General features: G+C 48.1%; 1 protein-coding gene across 8 annotated transcripts in view; it reads right to left on the bottom strand.

Annotated features, from left to right (window-relative positions):
- Nucleotides 1-17,012, bottom strand: part of USP15 (ubiquitin specific peptidase 15) — an 814,317-nt gene that overhangs the window by 189,987 nt on the left and 607,318 nt on the right. For all 8 annotated transcript variants that reach the window (XM_078675644.1, XM_078675586.1, XM_078675595.1 and 5 more), the window contains one exon: nucleotides 8,602-8,751. In XM_078675644.1, the coding sequence (XP_078531770.1) occupies nucleotides 8,602-8,751 (150 nt within the window). The remainder of the gene's footprint in view (nucleotides 1-8,601; nucleotides 8,752-17,012) is intronic.

Raw genomic sequence — 17,012 nt, 5'->3', positions numbered from 1 at the left:
TGGTTGTATCAAAGCATACAAAGGCTTGATACGCTGGGCATATTCCGGAATGTAAGTTCTGCCGAAATTCAAAAAACCCAGCAAAGACTGTAATTTTTTCAATGTTGTAGGAGCGCGCAATTGTGCGCATTTCTCCAAGAAGTGAGGAGCCAAACCTCTACCTTCATTGTTCAGCTCATAGCCGAGGAACAACACCGTGTGTTCTGCAATGTGCGATTTTGCAAAATTAAATTTGTAACCCATATCAGCAAAGGTACAAATTATGGAATTCACTCGACACAGATGCATCCAAATCTCGTCGTCTGTGAGATAAATATCATCTACATAAGAACATGCATCTGGATCGATTCCCTCCAACAGAGTGACTATTCTGGAGGTGAAGACTCCAGGACTATTTTTGTAGCCCATTGGGAGTCGCCGGAAGCGTTTTTGCACCCCAGCGGACGTAAAACTTGTCCACTGGGAGCTAAAGTCATCCAGTCTGTGGGCATAAAAACCATTGGAAATGTCAAGCGTTGTCTTGAAACGCTTACGCACTAGACTATCAACTAGGGCAGAGCCGTGAGTATTCTGTACTGCACAGTTACGGCAATGCGAGTTCAAATGCCGGTAATCCAATACCAAACGATATGACCCGTCAGGTTTGGTCACAGTAAAAAGGGGATTATTCATTGGTGACACACACGTTTCAATAACTCCCTGATATTCCAATTGTTCAAGGATTTCTGCGACGGCTGCTTTAGCTTCACGCCGTATGGGATATTGAGGCTGAGGCTGCGGCTCAGACCGCAAAGGAATTTCGTGGCAAGGGGACAATTTGTCCCAACCACATTGGTTGCGGTAGAGAGCCGGTGCAAGAGCCCGAGCCCACTCTTCTGCAAAATGCTGCGCATGCTCAGTCGAGACAGTGTGCGCGAAACTGGGAAGGATCACCTCCTCCCCTCGCGGAGCTGCGAGCACAAAAGGTGGGGGCCAGTCAGCCTCGGAAAGCAAAATGTCGTACGTAGACGAAAGGTTCTCCCAAAACACCCCTCTGACAGTACGCTGTATGTCACCTTCAATTAGCAGGACAATTTCAAAAAGTCTTTCAGGGGGAGCTAATCTCGTATCGGCTGTTTCTATTACAACAAACACTTCAGTCGCTGTCACCCTCAGTAGTGGACGGAGCGCCTCTCTGACTATGGTAATCTCCGCCGCGCTGTCCAGCAAGGTCAGAGCCCACGTCAGATTCCGAAGCCGCGTTCTCACTATCTGTGGCATATCTATGCGCTGTTAAGGCTGCGACTTTCTTTTTCGCAAACTGCGGACGCTTAGGCGTAGAATCCTCCTGCTTCACTGCGCCGTCCGTCTGGCGGGACTGACCACGTCCTTGTTGGCCACCACGTCCACGTCCACCCCCTCCTCCTCCACCGGTCTTCGGGGCCGATGTTTCCTGAAAGGAACGAGGAGAGCGTTGATCAGAACCCTGAAATCGATCAGGTGATTTAATCATCGCGCGATCGCGCAAATCATAAACTTTTTCTGTCGGCGCAGGTGCTTGTACTGCAGGAAAAGAATCCTGAGTCTGTGTATTCTTCTTCCCCTGTGTCTGTTTCTTAGGCCAATTTTGTTTTTTGGACTTGGGCTGGACATCTGTCACTGCAGATTGTCCCTGAGGTTGTTTTTTCTCCTTTACTGGAAAATATTTCAGACCTCTACTTGTGCGGCCAATTGTCTTATAAGCGGCCACCACAATCTTTGCTAACTGGCGGGGTTTGTCGGCATCGGGCAGAGCAGCCAAAGCATTCGACACCTGAAATTTAACTGCATCTCCTTTAACATTGGAGAGAATGAGATCACTTACAATCTCAAAAGAACCACACAGGCGCATACCCAATTCAACCGCTGCCTCAGGACCGTGATCATTCTGAACACGTCTAATGATTTCAGGCAGGGCAGTCATAGACGGGGTGCCGAAGCACCTTGTATAAACTGCCGCAAATGTTTTTCCCCAGCTTTCACAGTCAACAAGTTCAGGAGTTATATCCTTCGGTAGAGTAATCGTTAACATTCTATGTTTATCAGCAGGAGTAGAATTCGGAAAAACCGCCCCCAGTTGATCAAACTTCTCTGCTAGCCAGAATGGGAAGTCATCGTTGTCAACTGGACGCGCACCAAAAACCGAATTAACCATCACTGGATTGAGACGCATTCCGCCTCGATCCACGGGAGCGGCTGCACCCCCCTGGGGACCACCAGGAAGATGTCGACCGATGTATTGCACTAAAGCACGAATCACGGAAATGGAAACAACATGTAGCCTGCGAATTTCTGCTAGGGTACAAGCCCCGTGATTCGGGTGCGGGGTAAAGCCACCCAACGCAGGCCAATTCGTACCTGGAATTGAGAGCGGACCTAACCTCGCTGCGGACAAAGAGTGGGGGAGGGCGCCATCAAACCAAACTCGATGCTGCCAATGATCAATAGGTATTTCCAATGCCCTGTACGGCGTATACTCAGCCGGGACAACCGAGGCGGTGTAGGAGTGGAACAAACCAGAATTAGCGTCCACAGCCGGAAACGTAACCCAAGAGTAAAACAACTCGTAAGGAAACGCCGGATCTGCACATACCACGAAAATCACAGCCATCCCATCTACTGGGACCTGGTACGTCTGAAGATGGTTGCGTACCGCTACGCGACTATGCTGCGCAATAGCCACCGCCGCCATGACAACACTGGAAACAGGAAAACACAAAGAATACTTTGTAGCACAACTGGGTAGTAATTCAAAGAAACCGTTTAAGAAAGAATCAAGCTTGAATAAAGACCTATTTCAAAAAATAGATAGGTTTCACCGACACCCCGTTTTCCGGAAACGGATGTGAAGGGGTTAAGGCATGAACGATAAACTACTCGAGTGTCATGATATAAGACCACCGAAACCGTTGGGCGCCATGTTGCAGGGTTTCTGTACTCACACAGAACTGTGCACAGAGGAGTGGAACCTCGGCAAATTAGGGTGTCCCAAAACTTACCTTAGCAACCAACTCACCCCTTACCGAGCTAGCTACAGTGTCTCATTGGACATATCAAACTTCCAATGTTTAGACAAACCAGAACATGAACTTACAGTACCTCAGGGTACGTGGGACTCATGAACACTCTTTCGTTATATTATCATTACAAACCAGAACATGGAGTAAAGAAGACACATGTGCATTTGAAATGTTTATTTACTAATGCCGTCTTCTCAGGCGCAGTATCTTAGATAATACAAGTATACTTATTATCAGTAGCAAAATTATCAGCATAGTTACTAAGACATAAAAAGCGAATGGTGACAGCATGTTAACATGCTGTAATGAATAAGAGTTAACAACACTTATATCTCACCCTCCCTAACACATATATTATATTATTAGCTAAGAAGGTCTCTTTGGGTTGTTTTAGGGCGGGCCCATACCTTAGTGTCCTAGCATGAAGGAATCACATCAGCATACACCAGCTCTCTCTGCATGTGCACCGCATCAAGTGTGTTAACAATTCTCGTGCAAAGCAATATCAATCCCGCCTCAAGCCCAAGTTGGCAAAGGCTGCACTTGTGTTATGACTATGAAGGCGTGGAGATCAGACCTCATAACAATACCATATCGTGTTGCTCCTGAAACTTCAGCACTCTCCGTGCAGACATGGTTTATTAAACAAAACTGATATCAGAGCAATAACATATTATTCTCACATACACCACGGCAAACCACTAGGTTGAAAGCTAAGTCAACAATTAAGGGTCGTGTGCAGAAGTTGCAAGAAAGGAAAAATGGCGTTTAAATCTCAAATGTACCTATGCTAACTTAACACGATATAAGGATATATAGGAGCTATACAACAAGACCAGAGACCTGTGATCTTCGCCTCTCCCCTGTGACCGCTCCATCCCAGGATTGACGCATCCGTCACCACTATGAACTCTGGATGGGGAATGAGGGGGGGGGGGAAAGGGGGATCTGCCGCCGACCCAATCTTGGTTCGTGAGCCACCACTGCAACTGACTCGCAGTCCCCTCTGAGATGTGGACAACATCGGAAAGATTGCCCTGATGCTGCGCCCACTGGAACTTCAGGTCCCACTGCAGAGCCCGCATATGCCATCTGGCATGATCTACCAGCAGGATGCAGGAGGCCATGAGGCCCAGCAGCCTCAGAGTCCTTCTCACTGAAATCCAGGATAGAGGGTGAAACATCGGTATCAAAGCCCGAATATCCCAGACTCGCTGCTCGGGAGAATAAGCAGGAAACTGCGCTGTATCCAGAACTGCTCCGATGAAAAGGAGCTTCTGAGAGGAAATCAGGTGCGACTTTGGCACGTTGACATTGAACCCCAGCGAATGCAGGAGGTCCGCCATAGTTTGGAGGTGGAGACGACAGCCTGGGGTGAGCCCGCCTTCAACAGCCAGTCGTCAAGATAGGAAAAGACTGGAACCCCTGATATGCGCAGATGAGCTGCAACCACCACATCACTTTCCAGAACACCCGAGTGGCGCTGGTAAGGCCCAAGAGGAGCATGGTAAACTGAAAATGCTTGTGGCCTACTGTGAACCGTAGGTAACGCCGGTGGGAAGGCATGACTGGGATGTGAAAATAAGCATCCTGCAAGTCCAACGCTACCATCCAGTTTCCAGTATCGAGGGCAGACAGGACCTGAGCCAAGGTAAACATTTTGAACTTCTCCTTCCGGAGGATACAGTTGATGTCCCTGAAATCTAAGATAGGATGCATGCCTTTGTCCTTCTAGGGTACCAGGAAGACGAAGGCGAAAAGCAGACTGCATGGGGCGAGAAGTTGCTGCGAGGCCCAAGGATCTGCCCGTGGCCCTAGGGTCCTTGAAGCACTCGAGCGCGTTATCGGCCTTGTCACCAAACAGCCAACGGCCATCAAAGGGCATTGCCAGAGAAGCCAGATGTTCTCAGCCAGGCTTAGCGCCTCAGGGCTACTGACGTGGAAACCGTCCTAGCCAGCGTGTCGGCGGTATCCAGCCCACACCGGATGGTGAACTTAGCTGCGTCTCGACCCTCAGGAAGAGTGCAGTCAGCACGGCCCGGGCCTCCTCCAGGCACTGTGGCAGCACTTCCGCAACAGTATCCCACACCGTGTGTGTACAACGGCCTAAGAGACATGCGGTGTTCACCGACCACAGCCCTAAGCTGGCAGAAGAAAACATCTTCTTCCCAAGATGGTCCAGCATCTTGGATCTTTGGGAGCAGTAGGGAATGCGCCTTTTGAGTATGAGGCTTGGACCACCAAGCTCTCAGGGGTGGGGTGTTGGGAGAGGAAAAGTGGGTTGGCTGGGCGGTGGCGTCAGGCAATCATCCTGTCCACAGGAGCCCCTGTGCTGGGACCAAGTGCCCAGATGGATGTCAGTGACAGCCTCATTAAAAGGTAGCAGGGGCTCCGAAGAGGCTGCTGACGGTTGAAGCACCTCAGTCAGGAGGTTCCTCCTCTGTAGGCACAGTAGGGGGAGAAAGCATACCAAGGTCTGGGGAGGTATCCAGACCACAGGCATCACCCACCTCCTCTCGCCAGTCTGGCTCCTCAAGTTGGTATGCTAGAGGGTTAACAGACCCCCCCCCCAGTCCTCCTCCTCTGGCTGCCATTTAGGGCGATAGGGAACACCAGGGATGAACAGCGGTACAAAAGTACCCTCTGGTGCTAGTACCGACGTCAGTCCGGCGCCGTGTCCAAATCAGGGGTGAGGCTGGGGTTGACGCTGGTTGGGGGCACAACCGATGTCAGGGGCATCCGTCACTGGAATCGGTGCCGGGGAAGGTACCGTGAGGTCGACCGGTGCCGATCTGGATCCAGGCCTGGATGCTTGGGGACCCTGCGGTGCCGAGGCCAGAGCCTCTGGCATGGAAGGCCAAGGTCACCCAGCAGAGTCTGTGGGGCCCGAAGACGCTCCTGCGGAGTCGGGCTGCCCAAAGATTCTGTGCAGCGCTTTGTAAAATGCACAAAGCTGTGCAAGGGAAACTTCAGGAAAAGGAGTGAAGCACGGAGCCGTCCCAGCGGGCTCCAAGGAATGAGCTGGAGAGCAAAGACACTCAGGGTCCCACGTCATGTCTGCCGACGAGAAGGCGAAGAGCGACGATGCTTCTTCGTCTTCTTCTTGTGCTTCGACTTACCCGAGGAGTGCGAAGACTTCGAGGACGAATGGTGGTGACTCTGCGACCGGTCCAGCGACCTTCCCCTCGACCCGGATCTCTAACGGCACGGAGAGGACTGCCGGGCCTCCAAAAGCTTTGGGGACCGCTCCCGCAAACACTTCGGGTTCAGGACCCGGCAGTCGAAGCACGACTTCGTCCTTGGTCGCGCTCCAGAGACACACTTATGACAAGAGTCATAGGGCTTGAAACCGGGCTGACGACTGGACTTCTATCGTGCACCGAGAGTCGAAGACTCAAAAATATATCGACAAAAGTCGAAAAAGAGTTAGTAAAAAAGTGACTAAGGCTCTCTCCGGATCTGCGCTGGCTGGCGCCGAAAAAAAAAGAACGGACGTCAGCCCGCAGGGGCGGCGTTTAAGTAGACACAGCGACGTCATCCCGGCAACCACTACAACGAATGCGGAGTCGACCGGCGCTACCTACCGACTCGCAGGGGTACTGCAACGTAAAATTTTTCCAGATCCAGTCTGATGCCTACTACAGTCTCTTTTAAATATATTGGTTTTTCCATCTATAGTTTGTAGTCTTCATCCCATGCTCAACAGCAATGATTTAATCTCCAAGTCACCTTTGCTTTTTGGAGTGCCATGCTCTTCTGCACTCTTGAAATGCATCTTTGCACAGTGCTTTGCCTCTGAAGGGATATTAGAGTGATACTGAGCCCCACTGCCCATTTCAGCCGCAGTGTACTCAATGCCCTTACAGTACATGGGAAAAAAGAATCCCAAATATTGATTGGGGATCAAGCAGCCTGCAAAGCCCCTGAGCTTTTACTCCAAAGTGATACTATAGCCATTACCCATCACAGTCCGTGATAAGCCTAGACCTTGTAATCAGGTATCACTAACCTCCCAGGGTGTTTCTGTGAATTACACCCCCTAATTTTCTCCATCTGCTTCGAATGGGCCCCATAAAATAGTTTATAGTCAGTTTGTCCTTTGCTGTTAATTAATGCACATGTCCATCATTTTTAGTTCTGAGCCTTCTATATGGCTGCCACCGTGAGTCACCTATCCCAGATGTGTGCTAATGGAACTACACAAGCCCACTCTTCAAGGAAGTTCTATCCAGGCTGTAATATCTCACTTGAATGTTTCCAGTGCCAGCTTCTGTTCATGTAAACTCCCCTTGGCTAGTACAATCTTCATCCAGGGTAGTCTGTCAAGAAGCATGTCAAACTGCCATATGCCTCCCTCCGCCAACTAAATATGACTTTTTTCAGTGTTTTCCCATCAATATCAAGGAAGAGGGCACAGAAATGAGCAGTTCAGTGTTTTTATTACAACAACTGAAAGGGGTTTGCCAATTAGAATTAAGTTGCATTGAAGGGTCACCACCTGCCAGAACTTAGCGCTACCTCCAAGCGGCAGTCACTGTGTTTAAATCCTATGACAGCCATACACTGGCTGGCACAAGGCGAGTCGATCCTTCCAGGCCCTTCCACCTGTGAAACTCTCCATCTCGTGGCACCACAAAGATCGGAGAGGACCATCATTGCAGTATCTGGGAGTGGCTTGTCATGTGGATCTGACAGCTTCAGGCAGCAGGCCACGTCCTTGTCTCCCATTACTCTAGCTCTACTTCAGTCTAGGGGTGGGCGGAATTTGCGTAATCGCGTTACGCAAATCTCCGCGAAACAGTAAAAAATCTCTGCGAACACGCAGAAATTCTGCAAACAAGCAGAATTGCTTATTCACCAAGCTTTTTTACGGTTTGCGTGCTCGGGGAGAAATATCTCGCGAACACGCATTTGAGAACACAAACAAGCAAAAAAAATTGCGAAATCGCGACACGCAGAATTTTGGGCAATTTGGCGTTCTCCGCGGAACGCGAAATTACCCAAATTCCACGAACGGAACGGAATTTACCGCCCAGGCCTACTTCAGTCCTAATGTTTAGCTGCCCATCAAATACCAGATCTCCTCACATCAAGTAGATGCATCAATTTTCTTAAAGCAGGTCATTTATTCCATTCTTTATTTACAACCTCACTCAGCGCTTAAACCGCTATGATGGTCTACAGACGTCAGCCCCGCTCAAGAGTGCGGTAATAGGATAAGAATAGTTTACTTTCTTTCAATGACTATCCAGAGCATATCTTTTTCTCAAGTTGTGAGTTGAATGTTGGATGATAGGGGAGTATGGTCGGACACTGAAAGACTGATGGCAAGGCTACTAAACCACCTTAGTGCATTGCCTTCTTAGAGGATAGCTCTTTGCTCCTCCACTCTCCCCCACCTCATATTTTAAACAGTGTACATGGAGGAAGGCACTCTTTCAACAACTGTTACATTGTGCTTAAATGACAACAAACTCCACGCCAATTTAATATTATCAAATATTTTTTTTTAAAACGTTGCAGATTAGACATTAATTACTGCATGCATGTAATTTCTTCTTACAGTATGGGGAAATCAACTAAGGTGTCCAATTTATCTCTCATATATCGGCTGTAGGAAAAGCGTTTCAAGTGGACCACAAGCACTGGAGGTAAAGACCAGAGATCAAGCTTTTTAGTTGCCTGCTGATGCTCCTTACAATTTGGACAGTACCTAAAATATAAGTAAAAGTATTATAGACAAATAAAAAGACAAAACAAGCACAGAATCTTGCACTAGGAAACCTTTATAAAGTTAATGCACAATTGTGGTTGCTTTTTTTTTTTAACCAATTCAGAGCATTCCTCAAGATAAATAGTCTCAACAAACAAATACATATTTTGCAACTATTATAGGTTGAGACAATTTGGAGTATTGCGAAAAATGGCAACTACACAGGCTATTTAACACCAAGGCAATTACAAGGAGGCATTACTGCTCCGTTATTTGGTCCCTCCAAACATACATTTTGCTGAAGAAGACAATATACTACTTCATTTTAACACAGATTCTAAAACAAATGAGTAAAATTCGGTCCCATTCAAATCTAAGTCAAAGCAGTGGGAAGGAGAATTTGTATTTATTTATGTGTAGACGATGGACTGAGACATATTTAAAGTGGTTGAAGTTACATATAGAAAAACAGAAAAGGAATGTTTTTCAGCCATGCAAACACCAACCTCTGGTTCTCCTGTGAGCTCAGGATAATCAAGCTTGACAAGCAGAGAAGGGATGGAAGATTTAATATTCGCCCAGCCCCAGAAACTTTGTCAACTACAAAAGGCAGGTACATAATATTTCAAAGGAATTCCTTTCTATTACCTCTGAGTTGCAGTGATCCAAAACAATTCAATCTGCCTTTTCATCCAAACGACAATGGATGAAAAGCACTTGATTTTCTTATTTGGAAAGATCATAAAAATTAGCTGTAAAACTGTGCTATAAGGAAAATAACAAGGAAAATGTTACATACCTGGTAAGCATCTGCTGTGCATAATCCTGCCATCTAGCGTTGTGCCCGGATGTGTGCAAGTTGTTTTTATTCAAAGTCTTTCGCGTTACGAGGCATTCGGACTCCTCCTCTTGGTGAAAATGGGCATGGTCATTGACTCCATTGCTGGGTTGTTTCCCAGTACAGAGGTTAGGATGGAATGTGAAGCGATTACTACAGAGATGTCAATTCTTAAGAGGGAAAAAGAGATAGTGAGAGATACTGCAACGATCACAGGTGCCCGGGGAAGAGCTGGGTGCATGTAAATCTGCAAAACTACAAGCCACGAACAGATGCTTACAGGGTAAGTAACATTTTAAGTTCGATGCATGTGTGGCTGTAGATACGTATGCTGTGAATAGAGTGGGCTAAAGAACGGTGATGGATCAAACCCAGATCTTTTGACTGGGTGTGAGTGTTTGATTGGTTCAGATGCTCCGTCCATCACCACCCCCTTTTGTACCGCTTTGGCCGCCATAAGTGTGGCAGGGTATGCTCAGACGTGAGTCCCTTGCTCACTTTGCCACTGGATTCAAGCAAGCCGGGCTGAAGACGGCTGTAATGCCAGAAACCGGTCCTCGGAAGCTTGTTTCCGGTCCAGGGAAGGCATGGCTTGGCAGTTCAGGCTGGACTGTTCCCATGAGGCACAGGGTCAGACTGATTTGCATATAGCCATGTCTGAACTGGGGTGGCAAGGTGGGCTAAAGAACGGTGATGGATCAAACCCAGATCTTTTCACTGGGTGTGAGTGTTTGATTGGTTCAGATGCTCCGTCCATCACCACTCTCTTTTGTACCGCTTTGGCCACCATAAGTGTGGCAGGGTATGCTCAGACGTGAGTCTCTTGCTCACTTTGCCACTGGATTCAAGCAAGCCGGGCTGAAGAGGGCAGTAATGCCAGAAACCGGTCCTCGGAAGCTTGTTTCCGGTCCAGGGAAGGCATGGCTTGGCAGTTCGGGCTGGACTGTTCCCATGAGGCACAGGGTCAGACTGATTTGCATATAGCCATGTCTGAACTGGGATGGCAGAGTGGGCTAAAGAACGGTGATGGATCAAACCCAGATCTTTTGACTGGGTGTGAGTGTTTGATTGGTTCAGATGCTCCGTCCATCACCACCCCCTTTTGTACCGCTTTGGCCGCAATAAGTGGGCAGGGTACGCTCAGACGTGAGTCCCTTGCTCACTTTGCCACTGGATTCAAGCAAGCCGGGCTGAAGACTGCTGTAATGCCAGAAACCGGTCCTCGGAAGCTTGTTTCCGGTCCAGGGAAGGCATGGCTTGGCAGTTCAGGCTGGACTGTTCCCATGAGGCACAGGGTCAGACTGATTTGCATATAGCCATGTCTGAACTGGGGTGGCAAGGTGGGCTAAAGAACGGTGATGGATCAAACCCAGATCTTTTGACTGGGTGTGAGTGTTTGATTGGTTCAGATGCTCCGTCCATCACCACTCTCTTTTGTACCGCTTTGGCCACCATAAGTGTGGCAGGGTATGCTCAGACGTGAGTCCCTTGCTCACTTTGCCACTGGATTCAAGCAAGCCGGGCTGAAGACGGCTGTAATGCCAGAAACCGGTCCTCGGAAGCTTGTTTCCGGTCCAGGGAAGGCATGGCTTGGCAGTTCGGGCTGGACTGTTCCCATGAGGCACAGGGTCAGACTGATTTGCATATAGCCATGTCTGAACTGGGATGGCAGAGTGGGCTAAAGAACGGTGATGGATCAAACCCAGATCTTTTGACTGGGTGTGAGTGTTTGATTGGTTCAGATGCTCCGTCCATCACCACCCCCCTTTTGTACCGTGAATAGACTGTACAGCAGTACTCTCAAAAACACAGTGGCTAGCCTGTGGGTGTTGCAGAAGATTGAAGAATTGTACAGAGAACTGCATGTCCTACATTAGCTTGTTGGCGGGCTAGAACTTCCACACAGTAGTGTTTCGTGAAAGTGTGTGGAGTAGACCAGGTAGCTGCTTTGCATGCGTCAGCTATTGGGATGTTCCCCAGGATGGCCATAGGTGCTTCTATCTTGCAAGTACAGTGTGCCCTAGGAGGAGTGGGCATAGTCCTCTTAGATTTAGCTCATAATGTCTGGATACACTTAACGATCCTTCTGGCAATATCTGACTTGTATAGAGACTTGTCTTTGTAGGGTTTGGAGAAAGCAACAAAAAGTTGTTTTGCCTTCCAAAATGGCCCGGTTCTGTCAACATAGTACATGAAGGCTTGTTTTAGATTCAAAGCATGGAAAGCCAGTTCTGCAACTGAATCAGGTTGTGGAAAAAGCCAAGAAGGTCATTGGAATGTTTAAAGTGGAAATGAGATACTTCTTTAGGTAGGAGTTTGGGATTGGTGCAGAGGACAACCCTATCCCTATTTACTTAGAAGAAATGTTCTTCCAGGGTTAATGCCTATAGTTCACTGATACACCTGAGAGAGGTGATAGTAACTAGAAATTACACCTTCCAAGACAGAGAGTGAATGGTGCAAGAGCGGAGGGGCTCAAATTGAGGTCCAATGAGATTCCATGAGGGTGCTGGTGGACCTGGGAGGAATGATCCTCTTGAGGCCCTCCATGAAAGCTTTATTGACTGGTATCCTGAAAAAAAATGTGTCTATTTTGAAGGTAGGCAGCTACGACAACCAGGTGTAATTGTATGGAAGTAAAGGCTAGACCAGAAACCTGCAAATGGAGTAAGTAGCAGACAATGTCCTGTGGCGTTAAAATGATCAGTATCTTGTGTGACAGCAGCATACATATCTTTTTCACTTTGCCACATAGCAGACTCGGGTGCTAAGTCTGCACGTTTACTTGAGAATGCTCATTCATTCAGGTGAAAGATTAAGAAAACCAAATTCTATGACTTCAGGAGCCAGATCGCAAAGTTGAGGGGTCTGGGGTTCAGGTGTCTGAAGTTGTGTGTGAGAAGGTCTGGCTTATTACGATGCCTCTCATGTGGAACCTGAGAGAGTTTAAACAGAGTTGTGAGCCAGGACTTGCGGGCCCATGTGGGTGCCACTAGATTGACAGTGAGGGAAATATGCCGAAGCCTCTAAACCACAAATGGAAGAAGGGGAACAGGCAGAAAAGCGTATGCAAATATCCCTGATCCGTTCATCCAAAGTGCATTTCCCCTGTACTGTGGGAAACTGGAGGGGAAGATTGGCTATTTTGCGTTTTCTGCTGTTGCGAATAAGTCTATCTGTGGTAAACCCCATAGGTGAAATTAGGAAGAAGGACTTTCGGGTGGTGTTTCCACTTGTGGACTTACTGCGGCATCCTGATGATGAGGTCGACAAAATCGTAGTCCACCCCGGAAAGTACTCCACCAGCAAAAGTATTTTGTGGCAGAGAGCCAAACATCTAATGCTCTGGGATAGCAGAGCCAGTTGTTTAGAGGGTGTCCCAATCTAGTTCTGAAGGTAGTACATGGCTGTCATAATGTTCATCTGGACACGAAAGACCTTGCTTATCAGATGAGATAGGCCTTTAGTGCTAAGTGATCGGCTAGAAGTTCCAGGTCGTTTTTTGTTGTTGTAACATTTCTTTATTAGCATTTGATAGAAAAGGATATACATGAGATTCCCTCCGGCAACATGAACCCCGAGACACTACCGTGCCTGGCACCACAGCCCACTTGGTCACAAAGATTAAACAATCAAATGTATGGCATGAACAATTTTGGAAAAACTACAATCAATACATGTAAATCAAACATGAAAGTAACAGTAGCATGACAATAGCAAGGCGGCTGTGTATTACGTAGGGAGGCATTCCCCAGCCTCCCACCCAGCACAGTGTATGAAGATCAAGGAAAATATATTTCAAGATGAGCAATGGGGGGCTAAAGGGATAAAGGGGGGGCAGAAGGATCAACTGCAGGGACAGGTGAGGGGGCACACAATCAGGGCCTCAGCTCTCCAAGCATACCATAATTTTCTCTCAGGAGCACACCAAGAACCCAACCACTCATTTGGGCTCCAAATTTGGCCCAGCTCTGAATTCCCTGCGCTGACTGGGAGGGTAGGTGTCAGCTAATCTATTTCTGACAAGCGTGTCAACATACCAGCCCATACTTCACATTGAGCATGCTCATCCATGTGCACAGCTTGCAAACATCTCTCTTCAACCACTCCTCAATCCTGCAGGCCCGCCAGCCATTTACTGCTCATCGGGCCGCGGGTTGCGTCTAGTGTATGACCAACCTCCGTTTGGCCAGCACCAATCCAGAGAGTATAAATCTATGCCGTATTCGCGTGGCTTGGATGTGGAGGAAGATGGCACCGTGAGTGTTCAGCTCCACTCCGGAGGAATACACTACCCCTGATATCGACAGTGTTTTGGGACGTAGCTAAGAGGAAAAGGTGGTGCCCTAAACAAGAATGCAGCGGATTACCATATGAACCGTGTATCGCTCCGAAATACAGAGGATTCAGGCAGATTATGAGCGGCGGATTATGAGCAGGCCAGGTTCGACATTGGAGGTAGGACAGCAATCCACATGATCCTCAGGGGCTCTCAAGCATCGCTTGTCCCCCAATTTTGCACCAAAAGCAAGCGCTCATAGGCTCTCTTATAGATACGGTGCCCCCAACCGTTATTTTCTCTCGCATTCATAGTGTTAATACATGGGGTAAAAGCTTACCGGAGGCCTCGCATCTCAGCGCTTGCTCCCGAAATGGCGGCCACATAACATTGCACCCGCGTCTCAACCATTGCTCCAGGAATAAGTGCTCACACAGTCGCCAACGGCACTCCCGACCCGGACTCTGGCAATCCTGACTAATCTCACATTAAAATCCGTTGTAAATATTGTGAAATGTTCCGCGTGAAGCTGACCGGAGTCCTACTTTTGCCTGGACCCAAAATGGCGGCCTGATAGCAGCGTGTGCACAAATCCACACCAATCTGTCGTTCAAGATCAAGTGTTCAATACACTCACATTGTCTCCTGTTATGCGGGGCTCCCGACCTAGTAGGCACTATTATTCCCACTGAAGGTTACCGGCGACCTACAGCTTGTGCTTAAAATGGCAGCCGCTTAGCAACGCGCACCTGCATCTCCTCTATTCTCGACTCAACGTCCTAAAAGGCACATCATCCACTATTAAGGACAAGGAACAAGGCTAATGTGTGTATCTTGACATCTTTGGTCTGATCTACAATCCTGTCCATTGAGTGTCCATCGAGCGTCCTATTTTAGCTGCCTGACTTTGCCTTTCTTTAAGATGGTGTCTGCTTAGCTGCATGTATCACGGTGAACATCGTTAAGAGCCTAATTACTGCCTATCGGAATCAAAATCTCAACCCCTACATCAGAGGTCATGTAGAAGCACACAGCAGGTATGATTTTCATTAACATTTAGGAGGGGTATTCATCAACATTTATGAGGGGTATGCTCAGCTCTATGGTGATCATCCTTTCCCAGGGATCAGCTTCCAAAATTGTGGTTGTTTGACTGCCCTGACTACCCTAGACTAAACTAAACTGCTCATTACTGAAATATGCTGATTCCCTTCTCCTACAAACCTGTAAAGTTGATCAATCTGCACAGGCGACCACAAGTTGTCCAACCTGCCCGACCTGCACAGGCGACAACAAGACAACAGGACTACGAAATAAGGAAACAACATCAGAAATGAAACAATATCACATTAAGCGAAATGCAACAAGGAAAATACAATAAGGATACTACTGGATACAACAAGTGACAATAAGACAATACAAGACAATTAGACAAGATTACAAATAAGATTACGAAACAAGGAAACATCACAATAAGTGAATTCAACATGAGTTAACAGATCAACAAAACTGCGTAACAACAAGACATCAAGTAAAATCAACAAGAGGTACCAATATCTGGCTCAATTACCTGTATAATCAACTCCTATCTACCTACGTTCTATTTGCGCTCTGTTTGATCAGTGTCACACTCCCCGAAAGCACAGATACTGTTAAAATGGCAGACAAGGATAGCAAACATTCTCTTAAAAGAGTGAAAGTGGACCCACCGCATCCTGACTCACCAACAAAAGGGAAACCGGACATTAATTTAACAAAAGAAATGATTTTAAAGAAACTTGATGATGTCCATGACTTAGCCAAATCCACCAAAACAAACACCAACATCATGCAAAACGAAATAGCAGCTATCCGTCATAACATGAAAGAGACGAGTTCTAGAATTGCAGAGGCAGACAACAGGATCAGTGAAATGGAAGACGACGGAAATATAATGAAAAAATCTATCCAAACTCTTAATACTGCCTCCCGTTCATTTGCGAAAGATCTCTCTGAATTAGAGGACAGGAACAGACGTGGCAACCTATGTATCATTGGCATGCCTGAAGGAGAAGAGGATACTGCCCAATCATGCATTGCCTTCCTAGAGAAATGGTTCACCCAAGCCACCAACTTAAAATTTGACAAAGAGCTGGAATTTGTCAGGGCCCATAGGGTCCAACTTGGAGACCTCCAAACCTCAAGTCACTGCGTCCCATAGTATGCAAACCTCTAAGTTACCAGCATGTAGAACTTATTCTGACCCACATGAGAAAGCACAATCACATTCTCTGGAAAGACTCAAAAATCTTTATCTCACAGGACTATTCAAAGCTAACTGTCGACCCACGCAAAGGTTTCCTAAACCTTCGACCTAAGATGAAGGCAGCTGGTCTACAATGCTCATTCATTGCACCAGCAAGATTCAGGATCTTCTCGCAAGGCATCCCCCACGTCTTCAATTACCCAGTCTCACTTATTAAATTCCATGACGAAAAAGGCGAAATACAAATGGACAGGTCAGTTCCCAAAGTCTCGCCCACTACGTCCAACCACGGTCATTAACTCTGGTCCATGTTGTCTCCCCTGGTACTGATTTTACATAATGCATATGTCTAAGAAAGTGTGGGGGCGTGGCTACGGTGCCGATGGGACTGGCAGCGTGAGCTCGGAGCTCCGTGCCCGAACCCCTACGATTATCCTGAGGTGGGGACCTCCCGATCCCCCCCCCCCCCCCCCCGAGTCTGACTAATCACGGTGGAAGGGGCCCTGAGGTGCGGGGGTGCCGCGGCGGGCCTTTGCCGCGGAGTAAGCAGGCATTCTGGGCACTTATGGACTCCGGCGGCGCTGCTGCCCGATCACGCAAATTGGCGCCAACCCCGCGATCGGAGGTGCCTGAGCCCTGATTCAGTGGGCCGCGCCATGAGTTAAGGAGCTACGCCGATGGTGCCTAGAGCAAGCGGTAGCCCTGCGGGAGTGGTGGACCCGGAGACAACGTTGTGCGGGTACCAGAGGGCGGCAGCAACGGCCCGGAACTGCTGTGACGGACGGCTGGCGGCTGCTACCCCGGCCTGAGACCCCGGCTGGCGGTGAGACTCGGCTTTACAAAGGACGGCGGAGGAGGGGCTCGAGTTTGCCCGGCAGCATTGGTGCAGGCCAGTGGGC

This window comes from Lissotriton helveticus, chromosome 1_1 (assembly GCF_964261635.1).
Source record: "Lissotriton helveticus chromosome 1_1, aLisHel1.1, whole genome shotgun sequence".
Classification (NCBI taxonomy): domain Eukaryota; kingdom Metazoa; phylum Chordata; class Amphibia; order Caudata; family Salamandridae; genus Lissotriton; species Lissotriton helveticus.
This window is presented reverse-complemented; position numbering and strand designations above follow the sequence as displayed.